This window comes from Peromyscus eremicus, chromosome 15, assembly GCF_949786415.1.
Source record: "Peromyscus eremicus chromosome 15, PerEre_H2_v1, whole genome shotgun sequence".
Classification (NCBI taxonomy): Eukaryota; Metazoa; Chordata; class Mammalia; order Rodentia; family Cricetidae; genus Peromyscus; species Peromyscus eremicus.
Window position 1 is genome coordinate 13,212,770 of NC_081431.1, and position 15,481 is coordinate 13,228,250.

Here is a 15,481-nt window from a genome sequence, read left to right on the forward strand (position 1 = left end):
CTATCAGCAAGCGTCTTCAGAACTGAGACTCAACTCATCTGGGAGGGTTAGCTTTGAACTGTCAACTTGCCACAACCTAAAATCACCTCTGAAGAGAGGCATGATTGAGGACCTGTCTAGATCGGGTTGGCTTGTGGGCGTGTCTGTGGGGATTCCGATTGTAAACTGATGTGGGAGGCCCAGCCTACTGTATCTAACTGTTCCCCAGCAGAGGTCCTGAACTGTGTCGGACAGAAGAAAGAACAAGCAGAGAGCGTGGGTTCAGTCATTTCTCTCCACTCTCGACTGTGAATACAATGTGAACAGCTGCTTGCGTCTCTGACCCAACTTCTCCGAAGCGATAAAGAGTAACCTGGAATTCTAAGCTAAGGAAAAGCTTTCCTCCTTTGTTGTCTTTTGTAGGATTTTCTAGCAGTCATCGATATGAACCTAGGACATTATGCTGTGTCTGCAGTAACTACTGTAGTAGCTGACATGTGGCGGGCACTCCATTAACCAGATTAACCAGAGTCACAGTTAAAATCCTTAGAACTGCTTCAGCCTAAGAGACCTGGCACTTTACTGTCTGCTGGCAGCTTGGCATAGGACTTAAGCCCAAACTCTACACAGGTAAAAACGAAATCAAGAATCAAAGGGCGAGGTGAGATGGCTGTGTATGAAAGCTCTTACCACGTAAGCCTGACAGACAGCCTGAGTTCTATCTCTGGAACTCTCCATGGAAGGAGGGAAGTGACTTCCAAAAGCTGTCCTCTGACCTCTACATGCACAGTGGCACATGCATTTGCTCTTTTAAGCACACTCTTGCACACGCTCCCCCCTCCCCAACACACACACACACACACACACACACACACACACACACACACTTAAAAATGCAAACCAACAGAACTTTACCACTCGAAAAGTGGGGGCCTCTGGGGTGTGTCTTTGTCAGCGCACTCTGCACAGCCTGTTGGAAGTTTTTTCCTGGTGCCTGATGCTGGGTATACATGGAGTAGATGGAGCTTGCTGCCACAGTCTGGGGTTTTCGGAAGGCTGGAGGGAAGGTGTCCTTGGAAGGCTGGGGTGTAAAGGGGCGGACTGCAGCAGCAGGTGGGCTTTCTTGCTTAGATCCTGGAGAGAGGACTTGGTCTTGGCCACCTGAAGGTGCACCCGGAGACAGCAGGACCCTTGGCTGTGGCCCTGCTGGCTTGAGCTTAGCTCCCATGCATTGAGCAGCTATTGGCAATTGCTGAGGATTTCCATCTGGCTTCATGTCAGGAGGTGACTGACTCGTTTGTCCAAAGTAAGGCAAATTAATCTGTTTTGGCTTTGTAGGAACAGGAGGTGGAACTTTAGCCACATTTTTATTTGCAGCCTGTAACACATATGCACACACACAGCAAGGTGGTTAAAATACTGTACAAAATTATACAAAATACCCTAGTCAGCTCACTTCACAAATACAAGCACAAGCATCAGCTCTCGGGGCTCCAGGTAGCTCAAGGGCTAAAGCAGTTGCCACGCACCAAGAGGACTGCAGTTTGGACTCCCAGAACCTGCGTAAATGCTGAGTGGGAGCTCAACCATAATTCCAGCCTGCAAGCTGTCTAGTGAGACCAGCTATACCAGCAAGCTCTGGGTATGACTGAGAGACCCTAGTTCAAAGAATAAGGAAGAAAAGCAACTGAAGAAAATTTCCAACATCAACCCTGGATCTCCACACCCAGGGGCACACATATGCACCCACACACTTGAACATGCATATACACATACATATACTTCTGCACACTAGATACATACTCATGAAAAGCAGACAAAATATTGCTTCTACATTTTAAAACCATTAAAGCTTTAAATCAGATTAATAAGGGACTTAGAGTAATATAATCCAATTCCTCCCCCAACCCCATGACTTCCTTCCTAGTCTTGCTTCCTAGCTGGGCACAACTCTTTACTGCCATTTTTCATTTCCACAGATGGCATCAATACATAAAAATATTCTTGTACATCTGAATGTCATACAATCTTAACTGTAAACTCAACCTTTGGCAGGCTAAGGCAGGAGGATCACAAGTTTGAGGTCAGAGTAAAACCAAGTCTCGAAACACCATTCCAAAACAAGCAATCCCAGAGTTGTCTGCAATGCAGAACACATGAAAATCCACCTAACCTGCAGCGTTCATCCACAGGTCCACTCATCCTAGTTTAAGATCCTAATATCACTAGAGATTCCCATCATGTCTTTGACACAGCCCTGGCTCTGGATTTCATCCTGGGTGTTTGTTCCGTTTTCATTCTTTGAGACACAATTTTACTCTGTAGCCCAGACTGGCTTCAAATTTGATGCAACCTGCTGCCTCAGCATCTCCAGGGCTGGGAATAAGGAGGAGCCGCCGTGTTCGCACACCAGACTTCAAGGGAGCAAAACACCTGGGCACCATGAATACTTTCTTCTTCCGTGTACTTACACACTTCAGAGAATCACAAAAACCTGTGACCCAGAAGCAAATATGCACCATCCCCAAGGAGAGAGTGCTCACTCCTATCTAAACAACAGATTCCTATTACATTTCCTAATGTTCCACATACTGCATTTCTTCTGTTCTCCCTCACAGACAATATTTTAAAATCTTTTCTTTAAAAATGCCCTAGAGAAACACATTAGGTAGTAGCAGCTGAGAGAGCACTAAATACCTGAGCATCCCGCAAGATGTCCTCACTGCTCTGGTTTTTCCTCAGCGTACCGAAGGAGGGCGGGGCAGCGCACTGGTCCACTGTGTCAAACATGGAAAAGGGGCGCACTTTCTTCTCCTTCTCCCTCACAGAGATCTCCCCATCATCAACTGAAGACAAAGAGAAAACCCCACCCTGACATCCAAGCTGTTTGGAATAAAACTATTTTTCACCTGTTTCTTTCTTCTAGATCTCTCTGAACACCGTACCCACTAAGTGCTCTCATATTTTTATTCTAAGCTATTAAAAAAAAATAATAATAATAACCCAAATACTCCATGCTAATATCTTAGTTCCTGAGTTAAGTTAGAAAATCATCTAAAGGAACTGCCGTGGTCTTAACAAGCTAACCAAAAAACGAGCTCCCTAGAAAAAGTACAAACATACCTTTTAGAATCAAAGCACAAACAAACCTTACCTTGGTCCAGGGCAGTCCCCGTGCTCTGGGGTACAGAGGAGCCTTGGCTGGGTAAGAGGTCTGCATTGGAGGGGTTCCAATCAGGGCCAGCTGGGTGAATTTTAGAGCCTAGAATGCAGAAAGCAGCCCCAAGTCACTCACACTCTAAAGACATTTCACTGCTTCATTTCACTTTGCTGCTAAGACTTTTAATCTCTAAAAAACAGCTTTACAGCTTGGGCACACAGCCTCCCAGCAAATTTATTTAGAAAATACCTATGTCAGGTTTTGTTTCTTCTTTGAGATTTCCCACCTTACTCAAACAGTTTAAAAAATAGCCACAGCAAAGGAAAAGTTGGCCTGAGCCAGAGAAGCCCTAGTCATTACTCTTGACTATGTAAGGAAGCATGGCCATCACCCAGAAGACAATTTCCACCACAGCAGATGGAAGCACATGAGACAGATGTGTACAAACAATGCCTGAGTGATGGACTGGTAAATGTGTGCCCATGAACTCCAACCCAGCTTTCACTATTTAGGGTATTCATGATTTTTCTACACTGATATCTAAATTTCAAATGCCAGCCAGGAGTGGTAGCACATGTCTTTAATCTCAGCACTTGGGAGACAGCACTTGGCCTTGAATCTCTGTGAGTTCAAGGCCAGCCTGGTCTATAAATATTGAGAGCCTAACTGAAAAACAACAACCACCATCATATATATACATACACACATATATATGTATATATATTCTAAACTATTAAGTATTAATGCTTCATAGTAATAATTATGGCAAAACAAATAATTTAGTTATTTTTTCATATAACAATGGGAAGAAGAAGAAGAAAAAATAATGGTTATCTGAATGATAAGAATGTTTGGACCCTGCACTTCCTGAAACTCTGCCCTTATTTATCCTTCCATTATGAAATTCCGGCTTGCACCTCTCCATGCTCCTGATACAGAAGGCAAAGTTGACTAAAGCAAGGGCCTCTGCTCTTCCCACCTTTACACCTCCAGGTGTTTACCTTCATTCCAAAACCTGTCAGCAAGCAATGCTCATGCATAAGAGCTCATGAATTCTTAACACTGTTCCACAGAAAGAGGATTCACAACTTGCCTCTGTAAAACTGGCATTACTGATATGTCTATACAGTCTCTTCGCACAGGACGAAAGATCTCAGATCAACATTTCTTTCCTAACAAGGCTTACTTTCTTTTGTGAGATAATGCACCACTGTATAGGCCTCTAACTACACACAATCCTCCTGCTTCAACCTCTGCAGAAAGTGTTGGACTTAAAGGAGAACGCCACACATCCAGTAAGGACATTTCTGAAAAAACTCTGATGTTATCCTGAGTAGAACTGTCTTGGTTACAATCACTAGCAAAGAATAAAGAATTGGAGAATTTAAAAGTAGGTAATATGAAAACAACTTTTTAAAACACTCCAATTGGCAAATACAGTGGCACAGGGAAGAGCTAAATATGGAAGACCTTGGAAAGGCCTTTTACCTTTACTTTGCAAAGCAGCCCCAGACCTCATGTTGGGCAGTGTCTGTATCTTCATTGGCCCCTCTGCTGACTGCATGACCAAAGCCCCATCGGGCAGGGCTGGCTTCACCAGCAGCTCGGGCCTGGAGGGCATCCGTGGCATAGTAGATGACTGGATGTATGGGCCTACAGCAGCCACACGACTCGGGGCTGACACTGCTTGTTGGGGAAGATTTCCATCAGGTGAAACCTTGGTTAAAAAGCACAGATCTTTTAATATTACATGTTTTACTAGAGGACCAATTCAGAAAAGAATGAAAATTTCAGAATGAGCAGTTTTGGAATTTAACCAGACTATAAAAAAAGTCCCAACAGAACTACTCCACTATGAAGTCTCATACAACCTTGCTGCAAGTCTTAGAAAGGGAAGCTAAGCACCACAGGCAAACAAAAGGTGAACAGTCCCAGACCATCTTCTGCAGACTCACCCTGCACTGTCTTCTCTGAGGACAGCTGTAGGACTCCGACGCAGCTGCTGCCCCCTCCCCAGGCCCAGGGCCGACCCCTCCCCAGTACAGACAGCCCACTGGCTCACCGGGAGATTCTCTTTCTGCTGCAGCGCGGCCTTCTTCTTCCAGAGCCGGTCCCTGAGCTCATTAACTCGCTTGTCCATGACTGCCACTTCTGAATTGCGCTTGTTCAAACACTCCCTCTGTTGTTGCAGCTTGGCATTCTGCTCTTGGTTCAGTTTGTTTCTTAACTGAACAAAACAGGACGGAAACACAAAGATAACCAAGGGAAGGAAAGAAAAGCACCTCCAGGAGGCAATCACATGGTTAACTATTACAGAATTTCTAAAAATGTAAGGGGCTTGCTTCCACCTCTCTGCACACCTCACCTCCTGGTTTAAACTTCAGCGACATCTGTGCCTGACCACTGGCTGTGGTTATGCCTCAAATTTCCTGTTTGAGGCATCTTAAAGTTTATTCTGGATTCTTGGGGTTTAGGCCTCCCACTTCCACCCACCTTAAGGAAAAGTAGCTAAAGTCCAAAAGTTCCGGTCATCTCTGGGGAGTTTCTATTTCTGGGGCGGAGCTCGCACTGCATTGAGAGTGCCGTACCTGCAGTTCCTTGTAGAGGCGGTCAAGCTCAGCCACGGCTGACTGGTTGTCATGGTGGCCATCGATCCTGCCGTTCTTAAGCATCTCTAGCTGCCTTGTAAGTTCCTCCACTTTTGACACAGCCAGAACTAGCTCCCTCTGTTTCTGCTGGAACAAGCTATTCATCTGCTCAATTTCCTCCACTAGAAGAGAGAGAATGACCACGGTTGAAAATAAGAATGAACTACTTGCCAGGCAATCAAGCTTTATAATGAACTTTCTAATAAGCAGAGAACTCTTTGAGAATGTTCTAGGACTAACCTACTTTTAGAAACAACAGAAATCACTGAACGGCTGCATTATTGTCTAGATACAGACATCTGAAGGCTCTGAAGAATTTACACAGTGAATAAAGTAAACATTAAACTCTCAATTTTGGAAATCAAATTTCTTTAGAACTTTAGATCTCACTTTTATAATGGTAGAGCAACTGAATCACTAAAACTTTAATTATTAATAATATGGCAATTTAATAACTGGAGGTACCACATAAACAAAAATCCTTATCTTCATCAAATTCTTGATCAAGAATTTAGGAAAAAATATAACTTAAAAATGTAATTTTACAATCTACCTAAAACACTCAATGCTAACATCAACCAAGAGGTACTCGCAACATCAAAATTACAGGGAACTCTTTTAGAATTCCTTTAAACACAAACACTTATTCTCACTACAAACCCACATAAACTTCCTGTGCTGCTTTCATTCTGCAGAGCAGCTTCCAATCCAGCCTCTCCTACCGTGAGCCACGCACGGACGCACATACCCAGCTTCCCGTTGCTCAGCCTCTTCTGCTCCACATGGCCCTTCAGCGCTCTCACTTTCTTAAGCTTGGCTTCCTGACTTTCAGCTATTTCTTTGAGCCTCTTAAGTTTCTCCTGCTCAGCAGCTTGTTGCTGCTGACGTTGGTCTTGCTGTTTTAAAAACTTTAAGCGTTGCTCCTAAAGACAGAAAAAGAAGCATCACTGGGCCGGTCATTTTTTTTTTTTTTTTTTTTTTGGTTTTTCGAGACAGGGTTTCTCTGTGTAGCTTTGCGCCTTTCCTGGGACTCACTTGGTAGCCCAGGCTGGCCTCGAACTCACAGAAATCCGCCTGCCTCTGCCTCCCGAGTGCTGGGATTAAAGGTGTGCGCCACCACCGCCCGGCGAGGGCCGGTCATTTTAAACAGGCACACTACCAACTTCAACATAACCTCACCCGACCCTCGCAGGCCAAGACTAGTATTCCTGTAACAGTTCTGCTCTCCCCATATATCCTGCATGCTGTCACAATCACCTGGGCAGTATTCGAAACACACACTCCTTGGCCCACCCTAGAAGCTCTTGGAGAGAAGACTTAGAAATTAGTATTTTTAATCCAAGTAGTTCCTACATAGTAAGCGAGCAGTAATCCTGGAAGTGTTTTCATAAAGTACTGCTTGTAAAATAGATTGTATGTGTAGTGTCCATGGGAGTATATACATGTGCGTATGTGTATGTGTGCAGGCATGAATGGTCAGAGGTCAACATCGGATATCTTCCTTGATCACCTTTTCTCCCTCATTTTTATTAGTTCTTTGAAAAGTTTTGTGTGATGAATTTTGATCATATTCAATCTTTCCCCAATCCTCTCAGAGCTACGCCCCCTTCCCTACCCACCCAACTTTGTGTCCCTTTTTATTAAAAGAAGAATAATTTTTAATAACGTGTATGTGTCTGTGTGGGGCTATGTGCACATGAATGAAGGTGTCTGTAGAGGCTGAGGGATTCCGAGCCCCCAGAGCCGGGGTTATAGGCAGTTCTAAGTCACCTGACATGAGTGCTGGGAACAGAACTCAGGCTCTCTGGAAGAACAGTGCATGCTCTGAACTGCTGAGCCTTTTCCCCACTTTAAAAAAAAATCAAGTACAGCTTGTGCTGCTCAAGTACTCTTGGATGTGTGCCTTTCACAGGAGGGTGGCCAACCCTAAACCCTAAGGAAAACTCATTCCCTTCTGCCAGAAGCCATCAGCTGACAGCACCTCTACCCCACCCCAGGGTGGGACTGCATGCCCACCTCCCTTCTCCAGGAGGAATTTTGTCTGGCTGAGACTGCACAGGTCTTATACATTTTGTCATAACTGCAATGAGTGCACATTGTGAGTGCCCTGTTGTGTCTGGAAAACGTTTCCCTGTAGTCGCTCACCGCCTCGGGCCCCTCTTCTAACAGTCCCTGAGCCCTGGAGGAGGGGGATTACACAGGGAGAGAATGAGTTACTCGTTGGACCTGGACTGGCCAGACGAGGTGGCCAATGAGCTGCAGGGATCTGCCTGTCCCGTCACCGTCCCTCCCAGTGCTATGGTCACACAGGCTGCCCCCGTGCCCAGCTGTTACATGAGTGCTGAGGATCCATCCAGTTCCCCAAACTTTCATAGCAGCCACTTCCCAAAGGTAGCTGTCTTTTTGCCCCCAGATGTGTCTATAAGACGCTAACCTGGTCCAGTAAGGACAAGTACTTGCCTAAGAAACTGAGGTAAATCTCTGAAGCCCATATGGTAGAAGGAGAACCAACTCTCCGAGTTTTCCTCAGAGCTCCACACTTACACTGTGGCAGAGATACGCATACAGGAAACACAAGCACATGCGTGTTCACACACGCGAATGTGCACATGCACACTAACTTAAAAAAGAGGCTCATTTTAAGGAGCCCATTTGAGTTGAGAGGTAATGTAAAAAAAAAAAAAGCAGTTAAATGTAGAGGATATGAATTCAAATTCAGACTCGAACCCAAGCCAAACTATGAATTCCTATGAGATCTTGGACACACACATTTGTTTCTTCATCTGTAACATGGGAATGAGCGTTAACAACTACTTGTTGCTGTGACAAGGATTAAATAGAAAATATAAATACTCCTCTTTGAGGAGTATCTTCTATATTATATACTCCATGGGTAGGAACTGTAAAGAGCCAAGGAGATAACATCTTTAGAAAACTGCAGTTAAGCCAGGCAGTGGTAGTGCACGCCTTTAATCCCAGCACTTGGGAGGCAGACAGGCGGATCTCTGTGAGTTCGAGGCCAGCCTGGTCTACAGAGTGAGTTCCAGGACAGGCTCCAAAGCTATAGAGAAACTCTGTCTTGAAAAACAAAACAAAACAAAACAAAACAAAAAACCTGCAGTTATGCAATTTAAAATTTGTATTACTTTATAATTTTAAAACACCAATTACAGAATCTACAATCAAAGGTAACCATCTCCAAATATGCTTAAAACATGTAAATAACATGGACTTTCAAAGTGAAGGTCTTGAGATTAGAGATTTACTCTGCAATGATCAACTGTTTAGATGAAGGTATGTCCTCCCTCCACACTGTGATAGCATAACAGCTTATTTTTACAATAAGCTTTTAGAAATGTGGGATCTCAGGCTCCAAACTCTGAATCAGAAACCTGTTTCTTAGCTAGATGATTAGGTCCAATTTGAGAAGTGATGCACCATGGTGCCGGCTATCACAAGTAGAAATGGGTGCATAAGAATGCATGGAAATGTTACATGCAAGAGCAAAGTGCATGGTGAGAACAGCTAAAAGATCTCCTAGCCATTACCTGTAAGGCTCAATGGGTAACCTGTTGAGTCATCATGTAGCTAATCCAGCTTCTGGAAGCTTCCAGTCACTAAAGGACTGCTAATTTAAGGATCCTGAGTGTGTGGACTAGGGGTTGACAATGTAGAGCCTGAAGATGAAACCAGCTTGCCGAGTTTTTTGGGTTTTTGGTTTGTTTGCTTGTTTTGAGTTTTTTTTTTTTTTTTTAAAATCAATCTTTCTCTTCTCCCAGCAACCCTGCATGTGTATGGGGGTGGGGACATCTCACCATAGGAATGCTGGGGTCACAGATATAGTTACCAAACCCTGCTTCACATGGGTTCTGAGATCCAAACTCAGATCCTCGAACTTGGACAACAAGCACATTACCTACTAAGCCATTTCCTAAGCCTCTAACTTGCTGTTTTCATAAGTAAAGCTTCATTGGAACATACCACACACATCGGTGACTACTAATTTGCTGTTTTCATAGGTAAAGCTCCATTGGAACACACCACACACATCGGTGACTACTAATTTGCTGTTTTCATAAGTAAAGCTCCATTGGACCACACCACACACATCAGTGGCTACTCACAGGCAAAGCTGGCTAACCACTATGGAGACAGAGTGGCACACAAAAGCTGAGACTGTTACTACAGAGCTCTAAGGAGCAAAGTCTGCCGGCATCTGCTGTAGATTCTAAGCCTGTGGCTGGCAGATGCAGCGGCAGAGAGACTAGTTTGGATAGTAACTGAGGCCATGTTTCTTATTCAAGGCCAGGACTAGGATTCTGAATAAAACACCTCTTTTCCACTGGGGCCAAGCAGCAGAAGGCGACAGTGACAGCCTGAGCGAATGTTCAAGTTGTTCCTGTTGCAGCACAGGTGAGCTCCAGGGAGCAGAGAAAAGTGTCTTTCTAACTTCCCTTTCCCTGACTCCCAGCCCAGCATAATCAGCCTTTATCAAAATCAAGGATCAAGTCAGACACAGTGGTGTAAGTCTATAATCCCAGCTATTCAGGAGTCAGAGGCAGGGGGAAATCACTTGGGACCAAAAGTTTGAGATCAGCTTAGGTAACAGAGACAGGCAACTAACTCAAAAAGAAAAAAAAAAAATAGTAACAAAAATTAGGTCAGGAAAATCCTGAACTGAAAGGATACAAGGGTTTCTGAAAAATGCTGAAGAAAATCACACAGCAGGTAACTTGGGATGATAACATCAGTTCCTATGTGAGAGAGGGGCCACTACCTCAATAAGCAGGGCAGACTGTGAACAGGTTCAACAAAGACATTAACAGCAGTAGGTGATGAGGTCTGTGAAGACTCTACCTTAGTAGCCAGCATTTGTTGCTGGGCCTCAATCTGCTGCTGCTGGCGAGATGCCATTTCCTGAAGTTCAGCAAGCGTCAGGTCCATCCTAGGACTATTCACCTACAAATGGAAACACACCACCATCTATTTCCATATTATGTTCAGAGGCCTGCTTAAAAGCTCCATCTAAACTAATCATAACAAAATTATTTGGGTATTAATTCTTACTTTGATATTCACTGAGTTCATTTATTAAGATAGAAAACATACTAACATACAGGCCAATGATTTTTGAAGCTGTACATTTTAAATAGTTTTCTCAGAAACACGAACTGAAGAATTCAGAGTTACTCTGTCCTGTGGTTAATTTACATTAGACAGTAGACTGTGGCTGTATAGACACAGTACTAGGGTGTCCACAGCAAACCTAGAACATAGTCATCAAAACATGACTTCAACATAAAGCACCACTGGCTAGGCCTGGCAGTGCACTGGGGAGGCCGAGGCAAGAGTTACTGCTTTCCAATCTCCAAAAAACAGTCTAAAGTTAGTTATGATAGCTTACACCTGTAATCCCAGCACTCAGGATCCAGAGTCTAGAGGATGATCACAAGTTCAAGGCTAGCCTGATCTATACAAGGAGGCCCTCCAGGCTGACCAGGGCTACACAGCCCTGACCTTGACTGAAAAAAAAGGGGCAATTTGTTGTATCTCAGTTCTACTTACATAAACCTTCCTTTGGGAAAGTAAACACCAATTGAGGGATTATTTGTTAGGTCACACTTAGAAAAGCCTGCTACTGACTAAGACACTCCTGTCATTCTCTATTGGCCTTCATCACAGTAAGATAACTGTAAATCAAATAACAGAACAGGACGCACTTGAGGGAATGTACAGCAGGTACTTTAGATACCTGGAACTCTGACAAAAATTAACTATAAAGTAGAGTAAGATAACTCAGGAAATCCAGACTGATATCCAAAGTTCTGGGATCTGAAAAGAACACCTTCAAAGGTATGCCAAGATATTTCAATTCATATTTAACAGCAGGATCATTAATTAATAATTTTCCATTTTTCTAAAAGTAATTATAGCAACAAATAAAATCACCAAATATTTCCTGGAACTTGCTAAACATTTATTTTGTTGTGAATTTCTGGTGTATTCAGCAGCTAGCTTCTTATGAGTAATAGCCATACAAGAATCATGGAAATATCTATGAAAATATTTAAGGGGCTAAAGAGGTGGCTTGGTGGTTAAGAACACATACCATTCTTGCAGAGGACCCAAGTTCAATTCCCAGCACCCACAGGAGACAGGCTCACAACTGCTTGTAACTCCAGCTCCAGGTGATCTGTTGCCCCTCTGACCCAGTCCCCACAAATACGTAACAATTTTTTTATGTTAAAAGAAGCCTTGAAAAGGTGGTCATTATTGATCCACTGAATAAGAAAATAACAATGAGTGAGATTTAAAGTTTAAAGGCATATCACTGTGGCATATAATAAGATAAAAAAGAACCACTTACTCCATTCTCCTTTCTCCGATGCTCACCGGGAATTTTCACACCATTTCTTTTTACACTTGGATCTTGGGATCTTGGTCCACTCACTAAATACAGATTCAGAAACTAGGCATTAACATTAGAGTTGAGAGAAGTTCCACACAGCAGTTCCTTTCTGCTTTGTTTTACTGCTGATTCTTGAGTTGACTGTACATTTAAAGTATCTTCTAACAGCAACAGAGTTCAGATCTCATAATTAGGCTTGTTTGGAAAACGCAATTATCTGAAACAATGAATAGCACTAAGGAAGCTCACATTCCACCTATTCCCTAGGAAGCTGCCTGATTCACTCAACAATGGCGAGAAATTACTGTACCTGTGACTCCAGGTAATTTGTACCATTTGCTTATAGTTGTTCCTCCTAGTTCTAGACCATGCAGTAATGAACTGAAAGAGCTTCAGAGGAACCTGGTGGCACAGGCCTACAATCTCAGCTCCTCAGGAGGCTCAACCATGAGAAGCCCAAGTTCAAACCCTGCCTGTCTCAAAATGAAAGGAGGGATGAGGGAACCAGAGACAAGCTCAACAGACTAGTACGGTGTTTGCCGCCAGCCCAACCAGCTGTTTGATTCCACGGACCCACAGGGTGGAAAAAGAGAACTGACTTCCTAAGTTTTCCTCTGACCTCTACATACATGCCACAGCACGAGCACACATGCATACCAGGACATGAGCGCACACACGCATGGGCGCGCACGGACACACACACACACACACACAAATGTATATACATATACTATATATATGTGTGTGTATATATATATAGATAGATTAAATATATATGTGCAATTTTTTAAAATGTAAGCAGGCTGGAGTATATGGAGATAGCTCAGTGGTAGAGTGCTTTCCTGGCATCCACAGGATGCTTGTTCAATGCTTCAATGCTTCCTTAGTACAGGAATGGGGAGGTGTTCAATAAAAGAAATAACTTAAAAATGCAATCAGTCCACCTCTGTATTCATTAACAGTGAAAAAATAAAAAATAAAAAAATAAAAATTTGTGCTTAATAACAGATCCAGTGGTATTTTGATAATTTTATTTATTGGGACATTCTGTGGAAATCTGTAAGTATACTATGAAGTATATCCTCATTAATTTATAAAAAATATTTCCATTTCTCTTGATTTGAGAAAGTCTAACTAAAAACTAATGACTACTCTGCATTTTTGACTAAAAAGAGTTTCAAGCCAAAACATGTATCTTAGCACTACTCAATGCACAATAAAGGAAAGGAATAAATTTAAACTAGTACATATATGAAATATCAACAAAGATAACTTTTAAAATGTGTTAAACTCATACCCATATTTTCCAGAAATTAAAATAATCATTACAATTACCTGAGAGATTTTAAAACAACCATTTCTGTTGCTTGAATTTCTAAAGGTCTTATAATAAAAACCTTGGGGTAAATGCTGAAAGATCAGGGAGACAAAGGAACAAGCCATGTCTTATATCTAGAACTCCTTAGCCTGAAAAGGCTTTAGTTCCTGTCTCCTCACGTCTTATATACCTCATATACATATACATATATATATACATATATATATATATATATATATATGTATATATATATACACACACATACACACACACACACACATATTTATTTATTTATTTATTTACTTCACCCAGCCATCACTTCCTGGGGTTAAAAGTGTGTGTGCCACCACTGCCTGCCCTGTTTTCTCTCCTAGACTGAGTCAATCTCATGTAGTCCAGGGTGGCTTTGAACGCACAGAAATCTAGATGGATCTCTGCCTCCCGAGTGCCAGGATTAAAGGTGTGTGCCACCACTGTCTGGCCTCTATGTTTAATCTAGTGGCTTGTTCTGTTCTCTGATCTTCAGCCAAAATTTATTAGGGTACACAATATATCACCACATATTTCTTTGAATCAAATATCTATTATACCTATCAGGAAACTTAGAACAAATTCTTACATCAATAAATAAATATGACTAGCTAGCCTCAGAGCCAAGCATTACACTCAGTATATAACTCTAATGTTAGCTTTTAAATAGTGGTTGACTCTCTAATACAATAACCTGAATAATTTATTATAGTATCTCTGAAGAAAAATATTTTTCTACAATACAAATAATTGCTTTCTTTTCTGTCTCAGGGAAAAAACATTCAACTAGCTTTTATTTTAGCCAGTTACACAATTAACAGTAAAAAGTGAAAGTTTTAAAAATAATTTCAAAAACATGTGGGTCAGTCTTAGTTGGCGGTGCACATTATCAGTCTCCTAATCCTCAGCAGTCTGAACTAAAGAGAGAAGCAGAGACCTGCCTACAGCAGACTGGAAAGCCATCTTGCTTTCCACTAGTCTAAACGCTGTGTGGCACTGGTGTTTGCAACAATGTGCAAACAGCTCCTTTGTCTTAGTTAACACTTTATTTCTCACATTACAGATGCTCCGAAACTGCATAATGCACTATTGGGAGACTACTTAATAATTCACCCGGTGCTGCACACAGCAAGACATTTGAACTGGGAGATGGATAGCCAAATTCCAACTTATTAGAATTCAGAATATATACAGTAATGTAAACACAGAAGAAAATAAAAACACGATGCAAATGTCAATTAAAATGTATTTTTAAAAGAAGGCTTAGGGAGGATACCTCTATGCATATTTAAAATAAAATTACAAACACCAGTAAAACCGAAAGGCTGTAAGTCAGCCTGGTCTGGGTGATTCGGGTTTTCCCTCTTGGCTCTGCCACTAGGTGTGTGGCCTGACAAGCCACTTAACCCCGACGTATCAGCACTTCTCATCGGTAGAGTAGAAGGCGCCAAACTAAGTCAATTCAGAGCAGGTATTATGTGCACACGTGGATTAAAATAAGAGCAAATAATAAAACTGGGATGTTTAACTACCCACTCATTAAGATGCTATCTATATTCTTTTTTTTTTTTTTTTTTTTTTTTTTTTTTTTTGGTTTTTTTCGAGACAGGGTTTCTCTGTGTAGCTTTGCGCCTTTCCTGGAGCTCACTTGGTAGACCAGGCTGGCCTCGAACTCACAGAGATCTTCCTGGCTCTGCCTCCCGAGTGCTGGGATTAAAGGCGTGCGCCACCACCGCCCAGCGCTATCTATATTCTTACTCCAAGAAAACTGTCCGTAACTTTCCTCTAGGAACCCCGGCATGTTTGGAAATGGAGTGATTCTGTTTCCACTGGTGGCTTCCCGATGAGAAGAGCTCTTCCCTGACTGAAGGCGGGTTCATCTGCATCTTACAGGCAAGGCCACATTCTCAGGGTCTAAACAACTTGCAGCCCACAGT

The 15,481-nt window shown here is 42.5% G+C and overlaps 1 protein-coding gene across 1 annotated transcript in view; it reads right to left on the reverse strand.

Moving 5' to 3' along the window:
• Nucleotides 1–15,481, reverse strand: part of Tp53bp2 (tumor protein p53 binding protein 2) — a 54,976-nt gene that overhangs the window by 15,356 nt on the left and 24,139 nt on the right. The window contains exons 4-12 of the mRNA XM_059280537.1: nucleotides 12,155–12,237; nucleotides 10,645–10,746; nucleotides 6,536–6,710; nucleotides 5,728–5,909; nucleotides 5,202–5,366; nucleotides 4,628–4,856; nucleotides 3,134–3,241; nucleotides 2,677–2,825; nucleotides 895–1,357 (exon numbers count right to left, since the gene is read on the reverse strand). Coding sequence (XP_059136520.1) covers nucleotides 895–1,357; nucleotides 2,677–2,825; nucleotides 3,134–3,241; nucleotides 4,628–4,856; nucleotides 5,202–5,366; nucleotides 5,728–5,909; nucleotides 6,536–6,710; nucleotides 10,645–10,746; nucleotides 12,155–12,237 — 1,656 coding nt within the window. The remainder of the gene's footprint in view (nucleotides 1–894; nucleotides 1,358–2,676; nucleotides 2,826–3,133; nucleotides 3,242–4,627; nucleotides 4,857–5,201; nucleotides 5,367–5,727; nucleotides 5,910–6,535; nucleotides 6,711–10,644; nucleotides 10,747–12,154; nucleotides 12,238–15,481) is intronic.